This window comes from Perognathus longimembris, chromosome 18 (genome assembly GCF_023159225.1).
Source record: "Perognathus longimembris pacificus isolate PPM17 chromosome 18, ASM2315922v1, whole genome shotgun sequence".
Classification (NCBI taxonomy): Eukaryota; Metazoa; Chordata; class Mammalia; order Rodentia; family Heteromyidae; genus Perognathus; species Perognathus longimembris.
Genome location: NC_063178.1, coordinates 18980797 through 18993517, shown reverse-complemented (window position 1 = coordinate 18993517; position 12721 = coordinate 18980797). Strand labels below are relative to the sequence as shown.

The window sequence follows — 12721 nt, the reverse complement described above, 5'->3', positions numbered from 1 at the left end:
CTGGCAAAAGAATGGAGTTGGATCTCTCATGCCATTTATAAAATTAATTCAAAATGGAGCAAATGTAAGAGCTAATACCGTAAAACAAGTAGGAAAGAGCAGAGGAATGAATCTTGACTGCGTTGAGTTTGGCTGTGGCATTTACCATTCTGAGGTTTGACACCAGAAGCGAGAACAAAGCAGATCCGCTCAGCACTCTGTGTCTCACAGGATGTCACCGAGAAAGGAGCAAGAGGGCCGGGTGTGGGCGGCGGAGGGCGCTGCCCCGCACGCGAGCGGGCCCTGCCAAAGGGAGGCAGTGCAGAGCCGCAGACTAGGAGAGCATTCTTATAAGTCATGGCTTTTTTTTTCCCCCCAGCCAGTCCTGGGCCTTGGACTCAGGGCCTGAGCACTGTCCCTGGCTTCTTTAGCTCAAGGCTAGCACTCTGCCACTTGAGCCACAGCGCCACTTCTGGCTTTTTCTGTGTATGTGGTGCTGAGGAATCGAACCCAGGGCTTCATGCATGCTAGGCAAGCACTCTACCACATTCCCAGCCCTGTTAATCATATGTCTGATAAAGGAATTTTATATAGAATATATTTAAGACCTCTTACAAATCAGTAACTAAAAACCCAGCTAGATGGCATTGGCTCACACCTGTAATCCTAGTTACTCAGGAGGCTGAGATCTGAGGATCACAGTTCAAAGCCCGGCCAGGCACGAAAATCTGTAAGACTCTTATCTCCAGTTAATCAACAAGAAGCCAGAGTAGAGCTGTGGTCAATTGATAAGAGCGCTTGCCTTGAGTAAAGAAGCTCAGGGACAGTGTACAGGCCCTGGGTTCAAGACCCTGGACTAACACAAAAAGGAAGGAGAGAGACGGAGGAGGAAGGAAGGAAGGAGAGAAGAGAGACGGGGGAGGGAGGGAGGGGAGAAAGGAGGGCGGGGGAGGGAGAGGGAGGTGGAGGGAAAGAAGGAAAGAAAATGCAATTTTTAAAAAATCAACACATTTCTCTAAGGAAAGCGCACAGCTAGCCCCTCAGTACACAGGAAGGAGAAGGCAGATGCTGGCATGGCGGTGAGGAGCAGCTCCCCGCTGCTCCCTCCTGCCCCCCATTGCCCCCCACTGCTCCCTGCTGCCCCTCGCTGCTCCTCGCTGCTCCCCGCTGCCCCTCGCTGCTCCCCGCTGCCCCCCGCTGCCCCTCGCTGCCCCCCCGCTGCTCCCCCGTGCTGGTGAGTGGGAGGCTGTGAAATGCGGCTGCCGCCCAGGGCGAGGGGCGGCTCAGGCCACCCGGGCCCTTCCCCAGCCCTGAGACGCGAGAGGGGCAAAAGCAAGACGGAAGGTGCCATCGCAGCCGCTGCTTGTGAGTGTCGCTGAGGAATGGAAAGCCTGTGTCCGCACGAGCAACTGACTGTGGCCAGCGGCGTCACCTGGGTTTCATTTCCTTGCAATGCGACTCTTGACTTTAAGGTTATGAGCCACAGAGAGAGGTCCTGGTGTGAGCTAGAAGGTTCTCGAGGAGGGCTGCGCGCGGGCGGCGAGGAGGTGCCGTCCAGGTGCTGGGTCTTCATGGCTGTTTTCTCTTTTCCAGTGACGAGTTACTTCTGGGCCACGAGAAGTCGCCCGCCTTCGGGGGCTACACGGCCGTCGCTCGAGGAAGCAGAGACCACGACGTCCGTGCCCGGGAGCCCGACAGCGGACTCTCGGAGGAGACGCAAGCCAGGTGCCTGCTGGACCAGGCTACCGACCCCAACATCCTGGGCAGAACCTGGGAGGGCTGGGAGCCCTGGGTGTGAGTTGGGGGGGGGCAATAAAGCCGTGCGTTGACTCTGAAGACGTTATTGAAAGCTCTAGACTGTCGCCCCCGCCCTCAGCAGGCGGGCTTGGCAGAGCCGCCCAGTTTTCGTGACAGAATCCGTAGCACGGCTTCAGTGAAGATCACGACGAGTGGAGCAATGTTGATCGTCAACGTTTCCTATTTTACAACAACCTGATAAAGGGAACCGTGTTCAGGTTCATCCAAGTCTTCAGGAAATGGCCAGGAAATGAAGCGGTGGGGCAGCGGCCTGGTGCTTGGAGAGAGCCGGGCCTCCGCCACTCGCTGTGTGCGTGGCGAGCGGCGCTGAGAACCAGCGCAGCTGTGCGTGACGCTCAGCCCGAGGAGCGCGCGTTCTAACGAGCTGTGCGTGACGCTCAGCCCGAGGAGTGCGCGTTCTAACGAGCTGTGCGTGACGCTCAGCCCGAGGAACGCGTTCTGTTTAGAAGCAGGCGAGCTCGCGCCTTTCTCTGGGGCTTTTGGTTTTTTTCTCTTTCTAGTTTTGACAAAGAGGAAGTTGAGGAGGGCAGGAACCTCGGTCTTAGCGCACTTGTGACTGTGATTCACAGCTGCAGTCGCGAATCTTCCAGACCTCACAGAGGATGAGGAGGAAGATAAGAAGGAGAGGTCTCCTTGCGTGAGCCGGACTCCTTATTTGGAACATCTGGAGCAGCCAGAGCTGATTGTGAAACCTAGAAAGAGCGCTGTCTCCAGGCTGCGTCCGTAGCTGTTTGCAGATTGGCTCCGGGACTTTGGTTGGTTTTGGTCTGGAAACTTCCCTTTGGGAGGTTTTCTGTGGCTTTGAGAAGTCACCTTGGGAATTTGCTTAGTTCTGGGGCCTGTGGCTCCGCAAACCTCTCGTCCTGCACATGCTAGGGTCTAAATCCACTCTACAGCAGCGCAAGGAAAACGATCCGCCTCCGCGTTTCAGTGCTAGGTGTCGTGGCTCGCGTCTCTAGCCTCGCTAGCTACCGGGGAGGTGGAGATCGCAGGAGCCTCGCTCAGGGTCAGGCCCAGCGGGACTGCTGTCAGCCCCATCAGCACGGGGAAGCACAAAGTGGGGGGGGCGCAGCCCGGGAAGGCCCTGCCTTGCAGATGACTAGCAGAGAGGGCTGGGAAGAGCCCAGCTGGTGCGCGGACCTAAATTTAAACCTTAGTGCTGTCGTCGCCCCCCCCCCCCCCAAAAAAAAAATCCCAAATGGAGCACACAGTCCTTCGTGGAGTTTTAAGACTAAGACGTTCGTCTTACAAAATGGTTCGTTATATCACCTGCCGAGTTGATTGAGGTAAACACACGTCGAATGTATTTTGCCTCCTTATGAAGTAGCACCTATTGAACCAACGCGGAACGACATGAAAATTCAGTCTCTGCATGATTGAGGAGATGCCTCACTGCAGCACACAAACCAACAGTACAGGCCTGTTTGGACTCGTGTTCATTCCATCATCATAACTCTGCAACGATTTTAGATGTAATTTGTGCTCCTGATAATGTGGGCTGTATTCATGCTCCGCATTATAACAAACCCCGTTTTTTGTTTTGCTTGGTCTCGTGCCAGTCCTGAGATTTGAACTCACAGACTGGATGCTGTCCTTGAGCTTCCATGCGCAAGGCTAGTGCTCTACCGTTTTGAGTCACAGCGCCGCCCACTTGCCGCACACTGGGGGCTGCGGTGCTCGTGTTTGTGTTTTTGCTTTTGTAGTTTGGTGTGCTTGTGCTCTGGCTTTGTAAACACATGGGTGCTAACACGTACGTTACACGCACATCCGCCCCAGCCTCCGAATCCCGCTGCGGTGAGTGTGGGTGTGTGGATAGGGACGGGTGTGACTGCGCCCGCTCTCGCCCTCTCGCCAGCCTCTCGCCCACGCGGCCCAGAGCCGCCCTGAGCCGCCTGCGGAGCCGCCCTGCGGAGCCGCCCCTGAGAGCGGCCTCCCTGCGCGCGCGCCCTCCCTTGCCAGCCACCAGTAAGTAGTGACCTCTGCCCTGAAAATCGCCCTGCAGCCCAGCGGGAGCGTGGCGCCGCCCGACAGCACTTCCTCCCTTCCCAACCTCATGAAACTAGACAAAGAATGCAGGCATTGGCTTTTCTGTGTGTGTGTGCGCGCGTGTGCACACGTGCTGATATTGGGACTTGAGCTGAGTGCTCTTCACTCTCGCTTGGCCTTCTTCCCTCACGCCGGCCCTGTACCTGCTAAGCACAGCTCGCGCCGAGCTTCTCGGTGGTCGACGCTAGCTTCTGGGTTAATGGTCTCAGGTGTTTCCACTGTGCGCCTTGCACTCCCGGCCGCGGTCACGCGCGACGGGCTCCTGACAGGAGAGACTTCACCACGCAAAGGCAGGCGCGGGGCCTGCGCTGAATCAGAAGCTTGCTGTCGCGGTGCTGTGACTTCTTGGTTGGCATTATTCCTGGGTACTTAGTTCTTCTGGACGCTGTAGACCTGGCACCCCCACCCCCACCCCCAGTTCTCTTTTCTCAGGGCGCCTGGGTGCTGCGTGGCTGGCGCTGCGTCCCATCCTGCAGTTGGCACGGTGTGCGGTGTGTGCGTGCACGCTGAGCCGTGACGGACCCCGCTCGGCCACGGTGACGGGCCCTCTCGTGTAGGAGCCATCCGCGGCTCATTTCAGTTTGGGGTTTTATTGCGGGGGGGGGGGGGGGGGCTATGCCCATAAGCCTACCTATTCATGAGGATCACAGTTCAAAGCCAGCCTGGGCAGGCAAAGTCTCGTGAGTCTTTTTTTGGCCAGTCACGGGGCTTGAACGCAGGGCCCGGGTCACTGTCTGTGAGCTTTTTTACTCAGGGTAACACTATCACGCGCTGCTTCTGGTTTTGTGGTTTTAATTGGAGATTAAGAGTCTCACAGACTCTCCTGCCAGAGCCGGCTTCAAACCCGATCTTCAGATCTCAGCCTCCTGAGTAGCTGGGATTGCAGGCGCGAGCCGCTGGCGCCGGCTCTGTGATTCTCATCTCCAATTAACCACCAAAACCCGGACGTGGAGCTGCAGCTCAAGTAGAGTGCTAGCCCTGCGCAGAAACGTCCAGAGACGGCACCAGGTCTTGAGCGCAAGCTCAAGGACAGGCACAATAAAACTGATTAGTATCCATTATAGATATTGGTGTCCAGTTTTCTTTTGCCTTTGGGCTTGGTGCAAAGGCCGTGTTGATGTTATAGAACTGTTTAGGAAGGTTTCCCTTCTCTGGATGAGTTCCTTAAATGGCACAGCATTCACCAGTGAGGACATCAGGTACAAGGGGGGTGTGGGGGGTGTGTGCGTGCGTGCATGCGTGTACCTTAGGTTTTTACAGTCTGCTGTTTTAGATACCTGTTCTAGTTTTGGGGGGACAAAGGGTGAACAAATGCTGCAGTGGTACTCATGAGACACTGGTGAAGATGGACTACACATCTTGTGGGTGGGGATGGGAGGGAAAAACTATCCCCCATTTCTGTGCGTAAGTTTTTAACCCTTGTCATGCGAAAAGTAACTAAAGCTGGGAAGAAGCGCATTATGTCTAACTAAACAGATTCACATTCATCATATCGTATGGCGAGTTCTATGGAGTCAGTATAAGAACTTGAGCAGGTTAGATTGAGTGACTAGACTTAATGGGCCGAGCGTCTGTTTAGCAAGCACCATCCCGAGTTCAATCCCCAGTACTGTCAAAACAAGAATAAAGTCTATAAAAAGTTTATTCAGAGATAGGTACACTGAAAATTAAGATACTACTGAAAACGAAGACCACCTGACGAAATGGAAAGAAACTACGTGTTAAGGGTTGGAAGGTTTAATATTTTTATGACATTACAGTCGTGCATAATCATCACTGACTTGGGCAGTCAAAACTTGCTTGAAAAGGGAGACACACAGTTGGAGTGGCTTGTGCGTGTTGATTTAGGAACTTGTGACAGAGCTTTACCATAAACATGACGGCACTGTGCTCGCAACTGCACAGACCCGCCAGGGAAATGCAGGCCAAGAAGCGAACCCTTCCCTTCCTGCCTGTTGAGACGCAGTGGTGCTAAACTGTCCAACGAGGGGAGAGGGGAAGGGGTGAGGGGAGGGGCGGGACGCCTCTGCCGGCGGCTGCGGGGTCTGGAGAGCCACACGCAAGAGACTTGGACATTGCGCTCCATCTCACAAACACTGACACCATGGGGATGGAGAGCGCAAGGCCTGGGGACGGAGGAGACGAGCCGCGCGGCTGCGCTGTGCCCGCGGGGCCTCGGGGCGTCCACACAGGGCCACGGCGCTGCGGGTGGTGCTGCCCGAGTCCGGGTAAGTGCAGGGGGGGCCCCCCCCTCCGCCCCCCCTTCTCCCCAGGACGACGGGCGCGGCCTCCTGGGCACGGGCAGCCGCACCGGCCCCACGTGCGGCCCCGCCGCTTCCCACGGCCCGGTGCTCGCGGGTCCGGGTGGAGGCGCCCTGTGGAGCCCGCGGCCCCCGGGACCCCTGCGGCTGCGGCCCGGGCCACCCGGGGCTTTCCATCTCGCGGGCCGGGCCGCGGCCCCTCGGGCTCCACCTCGCCGGGCCCGGCGTTCCCGTCGCTCTGCACGGCTCGCAGGCTGTGAGTCCCGGAGCGGAGCGGAGCTGCGTCGGTCACCCGAGCCTGGGGGCGCGGCCCCGCCTCCTCCACGGAGCGCTGGGGGGGGCTGGGGGCGGCCCGCGCTCCCTCGACGCCGCCTCTGCGTCCTCCCCCGCCCTCCCCCGCGCGGGCTCCCCGAGGGCCGGGCACGAGCTGCTTCCTCTCACGGTTGACTCGGCTTCCTGACAGGCAGCCCTGCCCGGCCGTGGCCTCGAACCCGGCGCCCCGGCGCGGTCTCCATCCCGCTCCTCGCGGACCGACTCTGCGGAGGAGCCCCCCCTTTTTTTACGGGTTTCTCGCGAGCCCGGTAAACTTTGGTCCCAACACCGGACATCTTGAACATGACGACAGCTCGGCTCTGCCAGCCGCCCGCCTCGCGCTCGCCCAGCGTGACCGTCGCTGTGCTTGCGGGGCGCCTGTGCTCTCGGGCGCCGTCTTTCTCGTCTGGTCCTGGGATTCGAACTCGAGGCCTTGAGCTAACGGCCCTTATTTACCTTGTCCGCTTTCCCAAATTCTCCCTTCCCAGAATAAACATACGTGCCTGTGCACATCCATGTATACACGTGCAGAAATACACGTGCACACATACACGTGCACATACACACATGTACATTAGCCCGTTGTCACGTTGCCTTAGCCAATGGTTTTCATCCTTCCAACAAAAGCAGACGGGCCTTCCTTGCTGGGGTCCTTTGGGGGGAGCGCGGAGAGCCCCGCGGTCCCCGCAGCAGCGGCCGGTGCTCCCCGCGCGGTGCCCCGGGCGGTGCGTCGCCTCCGGGCGGAGCCTCCGAGGTCCCCATAGCAGGATTCGCATGCGCGGCCGGGAAGGGAGAGGAGCGAGGGAGGGGTCGCGGGGCGCTGGGCCGGGGTCGCGGGGCGCTGGGCCGGGGTCGCGGGGCCGGGGGCGCGGGGCGCGGGGCCGGGGTCGCGGGGCGCTGGGCCGGGGTCGCGGGGCGCGGAGCCGGGGCCGGGGGCGCTGGGCCGGGGGCGCGGGGCGCGGGGCGCGGGGGCCGGGGGCGCGGGGCGCTGGGCCGGGGTCGCGGGGCCGGGGGCGCGGGGCGCTGGGCCGGGGTCGCGGGGCGCGGGGCGCTGGGCCGGGGGCGCGGGGCGCGGGGCCGGGGGCGCTGGGCCGGGGTCGCGGGGCGCTGGGCAGGGGCGCGGGGCGCGGGGCGCCGGGCCGGGGGCGCGGGGCGCTGGGCCGGGGCGCGGGTCCGGGGTCGCGGGGCCGGGGCGCTGGGCCGGGGGCGCGGGGCCGGGGCCGGGGTCGCGGGGCGCTGGGCCGGGGCGGGGGCGGGGTCGCGGGGCGCTGGGCCGGGGCGCGGGGCCGGGGCGCTGGGCCGGGGTCGCGGGGCGCGGGGCGCGGGGCGCGGGGCGCTGGGCCGGGGTCGCGGGGCGCGGGGCCGGGGGCGCGGGGCGCTGGGCCGGGGTCGCGGGGCGCTGGGCCGGGGCGCGGGGCCCCTCCGGCCCGGGCTGATGGCCGCCATGGGTGCAGGGTCGAGGCTTGGCGGCAGGCGGCCCAGAACGCGCGCTCTTCCTCTCCATCCACCGCACCCCGCCCCGCCCTCGAGCCGCGCCGCGCACCCGCGTGGAGGGGGAGCCCCCCACCCGCCCCCGGGCAGGGAGGACGCCGCGCACCTCTAGGGAGCCCCGCCGACGCCCCGCCACGGCGCGGGAAGGCGTCACGTGACGGCGCACACTCCGCCGAGCGGCCCGCACTGGAACCTTCCAGAAGACCCGAGAACACGCGGCTCCCCGGACACGTGCTGACCGCCGCGGTGCTGGGCGCCGCCGCCAGGGCTCGAGAGCACCGGGGGGATGGGAGCACCCGGATCCGCTCAGAGTGGGGGGACGGGAGTGAACCCCGGATCTGCTCAGACGGGGGGGGACACGAGTGAACCCCGGATCCGCTCACAGTGGGGGGGACGGGAGCACCCTGGATCCGCTCAGAGTGGGGGGGACACGAGTGAACCCCGGATCCGCTCAGGGTGGGGGGACGGGAGCCCTCCTGGCCTGCAGTGGGGGGCCGGGCTCCTGGAGGGGCGCGGTGAGGGTGACCCCAACCTAAGCCTCAGTGACTCTGTTCTCAGCGCGCCCGCAGCCGCCCGCGCCCCGCATGCTCGCTGCGCCCCGGGGTCCCGGGGTCCCCCGCCCCCCTTTTTAGTAAGAGGAGGAGAGTCCTCCTGTCTAGAGCCGATTGTTCTAGAACGCGGTGTCCTCGGCCACCCGCAGACGAGCGGGGCGGTGGGGGGACGCGTGCGCGGGGGTGGGGGGCACAGGGCGGTGACCGGGGCTGCGCGCCCCAGACCCCGCCAGGGAGGCTTCCCGGTCCTTGGCGGGAATCGGCAAAGAGCGCGAGGGTGGACGGTGCACGCGGTGGAGGCGGGCGGGGGCGGGGCGGGGGCGATGCGGGGCGGGGGCGGCGCGGGGCGGGGGCGGGGCGGGGCCGCCGGGCCCCGCGGTTCTCAGGGCGCAGCCAGCGCGGCCTCTCCCCGGAGCTCGGGCGCCGCCGCCTGGGGTCGCGGGGCGCTGCGGCCCGGTGGGCCCGGTCGCGTTTCCTGGCTCGTACCGGGGTGCTTGGGCTCGGTACCGGGGTGCTTGGGCTCGGTCTTCTCCGCCCCCGGCCCGGGCGTGCGGGCTGCGTGGGTTTTTCCTCCCTGCGCTGGCCCCGAACTTCCACCCCCGACCTTAGCCTCCGGGGCGGCCGGGGTCACGGGTGGGGCGTCCCGGGGCTCCGGGGGCCGAGGGCCGAGCGGGAGCCCGCAGAGCGCCGGCGGGCGGGCGGGGGCTGCGCCCGGGCTCAGGGAGGACGACCCGAGCCCCGCACGGCCCCCGCGCCCCGCGCCGCCGTCCGCGGAGGCGCAGCCGGGGGGGGGGACACGGGGGACCCCGCCGGACGCGGGGCAGGGGCGCGGGGTGAGCTGCGCGCCCCGACTGTGCGGGAGCCGAGAACCGCCCCGCCTCCGGCCGGCCCCGCGCACCGCCCCCTCCGCCCGGACGCCCGCTCCGCCCCGCGGGGCCCGCGCCGCCGTCCAGGGGCCTCCGTGCTCCCGGGCAGCGGGGCGGCTGCGGCCGCCGGGGGGCGCGGGGCGCGCGGGGCTCAGCCCCCGGTGAGGCCAGGCCGGGGGAGCGCGGGGGCCCCGGGCCCCGCACACAGGAAGGAGGGCGGCGCGGGCGGGCGGGCGGGGGCGGCTCCTTCCCGGCAGCGGCGGCGGGGCGGGGCGCGGCGGGCGGGAGGGGCGGGGCCGCGCGGGGGCCGCGCGGGGGTCGGGGCGCCGCCGAGGGGCGTCCGTCCCCGGAGCGGCCGGCGGGGAGAGGGGCGCCCGGGGGGGGGGAAGGGGGCGGGCCGGGGGGGGCGCAGCGCGGGGTTCCGCCGCCCCCCCCGCCCCAGGGCCCCGGGCGCCCCCGGCGGGCCGGGCCGCGGCGGGGCGGGGCGAGCGCGTCAGCCGGGCTAGAAAAGGCGGCGGCCGGGCGCGCGGGGTGACAGCCGCCCCAGGACGCCGGCCGGGCCCCGCCGCCGCCGCCGCCATGAGCGCCGCGCTCTTCAGCCTGGACGGCCCGGCGCGGGGCGCGCCCTGGCCCGCCGACTGCGGCGCCTTCTACGAGCCGGGCGGGCGCGCGGGGAAGCCGGGCCGCGGGGCCGAGCCGGGGGAGCCGGGCGCCGCCGCGCCGGCCATGTACGACGACGAGAGCGCCATCGACTTCAGCGCGTACATCGACTCGATGGCGGCCGTGCCCACGCTGGAGCTGTGCCACGACGAGCTCTTCGCCGACCTCTTCAACAGCAACCACAAGGCCGGGCCCGCGGGCGGCGCGGCGGCGCTCGAGCTGCTGCCGCCCGGCGGCCCCGCGCGCGCCCCGGGCCCCGGCCCCGCCGCCCCGCGCGCGCTCAAGCGCGAGCCCGACTGGGGCGAGGGCGACGCGCGGGGCTCGCTGCTGCCCGCGCAGGTGGCCGCGTGCGCGCAGACTGTGGTGAGCCTGGCGGCCGCCGCCGCGCAGCCCACGCCGCCCGCCTCGCCCGAGCCGCCGCCGCCGCCGCCGCGCGCCAGCCCGGGCCCCGCGCCCCCCGGCGCCCCCCGCGACCGCGCCGCCGGCAAGCGCGGCCCCGAGCGCGGCAGCCCCGAGTACCGGCAGCGGCGCGAGCGCAACAACATCGCCGTGCGCAAGAGCCGCGACAAGGCCAAGCGGCGCAACCAGGAGATGCAGCAGCGGCTCGTGGAGCTGTCGGCCGACAACGAGAAGCTGCGGCGGCGCGTGGAGCAGCTCACGCGGGACCTCGCCGGCCTGCGCCAGTTCTTCAAGCAGCTGCCCGGCGCGCCCTTCCTGCCGCCCGCCGCCGACCCCGGCGCCCGGTAACCGCGGCCCGCCCGCCGCACGGACTCGCCAACCACCCATACCTCAGCCCCGACGGGACGGGACGGCGCCCGCCGCGGGACGGGACGCCGCGGGACGCAGCCCGCCACGGGACTCACGCCCGCCCGCCACGGGACACAGCCCGCCACGGGACTCACGCCCGCCCGCCATGGGACGCGCAGCCCGCCCGCCACCGGACTCATGCCCGCCCGCGGGGCCGGACAGCGGGGGAGCCGGGACCCCCGGCGGGCGCCGGGCCGCGCACGGAGCCCCCGCGGCCCCTAAGTTATTGCGGCGCCGAGGCCCCGAGGCCCCGCGCCGCGGCCCCAGCCCCGGAGGCCCGCGCGCCTCCCCCGCCCATTTTTACGGTGTTTGTAATAAAGCCGCTTTCCAACCGCGCCCGCGCCTCCTGCATCGCACTGAGTCCCGCGGGCCGAGGGCCGCGCCGGCGCGGGGAGGGGGCGCGGGTAGCCGGCGCGGGGACGGGGGGGGGGGAGCGCGCCCAGGCCGGCCGCACGCACGCACGTGCGGACAGACGGACCGAAGGTCGGTCCCAGCGGCTCCGCTGGTGCGGGGCGCCCCGGGGACCCCCCCCCCGGACGTGGCGGTCCCCGGTCTCCTGCTGGGAGCGCGCGCGCCGGACCCCGGGCCCCTCGGCGGGCGGGCGAGGCCTGAGCCTCGGTGATGACCCCGCGCCCCGCAGTCCAGGTGCCGCCCATCAGGGCGTTCGGTGCGACCCGGACGCCTTAGAGTCCCTGCCGAGCCCGGGGAGGCGCCTGACCCCGGGGTCCCGGGCCTCCCCGCAGGACACACGCCCGGCAGGCCCGCTGGGTGCGGGTGCGGAGGTCGACCCCCCCCCCCCCCCCCCGCGCAGGGCAGGGCGCGCGGCGGCTCGGCGGGGACCCGGGGTCGGGAAGCTCCGCGGGGGGTGGGGGGCGCCCCGGGCGCACAGCCACTCACAAGGCGCTTTCTAGAAAAGTCCGCTTTATTTTAAGGCTATAAAACACGCTCTCGGTCAATGGTTAACAAGCGAGCCGCCCCCCCCGCCCCCGCCCCCCCCGGGGTCCGCGGGGCGCCGAGCCCGGCAGCTCCACCTCCTCCAGCCGGGCGCCGCTCGCGGGGCCGGGGCCCGCGTTGACGGAGCGCAGGAAGCAGCTCGGCAGGGCCAGCTCCGCGCCCAGCACGCGGCTCACGTCGAAGCTCTGCGGGGACAGACAGACAGGCGGGTGAGGGGCGGGGGGGGGGGCGACGGTTTAGGGCGGCACGGCGAGGCCGGACCACAGCCCCCGCTCCACGCGAGGGCGCGGGAACGGCGGGGTGGCCGCGCTCCGCAGAGGGAAGGGCGGCCTGGGGCAGCGAGGACCCGCCCGGCCCCGCGCTCCTCCCGGGCGGCCGCTTCCCGATCCCGCGCCCGCTCCGCTCCAGCGGCGCTCGGTGCGTGGCCTCCAACGAGGACCCGGTTCCGCACGGCCCTGCGGCCCTGACACGGCGGGGCTTCCCTCCGCCTCCCACCGGCTTCAGATTCAGACCAAAGCCGGGGCCCGAGGGGGCGGCCCGGGGCCCCCAGGCCCGCTGCCCGGTCACCTGCGCCCCGGGGCCCCCCAGGCCGCTGCTGTCACCCCGGGGCCCCCAGGCGCTGCCCGTCACCCCGGGGGCCCCCAGGCCCGCTGCCCGTCACCCCGGGGCCCCCCAGGCCCGCTGCCTGTCACCCCGGGGCCCCCCAGGCCCGCTGCCTGTCACCCCGGGGCCCCCAGGCCCGCTGCCTGTCACCCCGGGGACCCCAGGCCCGCTGCCTGTCACCCCGGGGCCCCCCAGGCCCGCTGCCTGTCACCCCGGGGCCCCCAGGCCCGCTGCCTGTCACCCCGGGGCCCCCCAGGCCCGCTGCCCGGTCACCTGCGCCCCAGGGCCCCCCAGGCCCGCTGCCTGTCACCCCGGGGCCCCCAGGCCCGCTGCCTGTCCCCCGCGCTGGCTGCCGAGGTCGCCCCGGGGCCGG

General features: G+C 68.4%; 2 protein-coding genes across 2 annotated transcripts in view; both read left to right on the top strand.

Annotated features, from left to right (window-relative positions):
* Window positions 1-1777, top strand: part of Prkdc (protein kinase, DNA-activated, catalytic subunit) — a 126199-nt gene extending 124422 nt beyond the window's left edge. Inside the window, exon 86 of the mRNA XM_048367451.1 lies at window positions 1573-1777. Within this exon, the coding sequence (XP_048223408.1) occupies window positions 1573-1777 (205 nt within the window). The remainder of the gene's footprint in view (window positions 1-1572) is intronic.
* Window positions 1778-9800: 8023 nt separating this feature from the next.
* Window positions 9801-11127, top strand: Cebpd (CCAAT enhancer binding protein delta). The gene has a single exon (XM_048367552.1). The coding sequence runs from the start codon at window positions 9904-9906 to the stop codon at window positions 10729-10731; it is 828 nt and encodes a 275-aa protein (XP_048223509.1). The 5' UTR covers window positions 9801-9903; the 3' UTR covers window positions 10732-11127.
* Window positions 11128-12721: the final 1594 nt, after the last annotated feature.

Excerpts from the sequence above, each read along its gene's own strand:
- Cebpd (XM_048367552.1), top strand. The coding sequence starts at position 9,904 with ATGAGCGCCGCGCTCTTCAGCCTGGACGGCCCGGCGCGGGGCGCGCCC.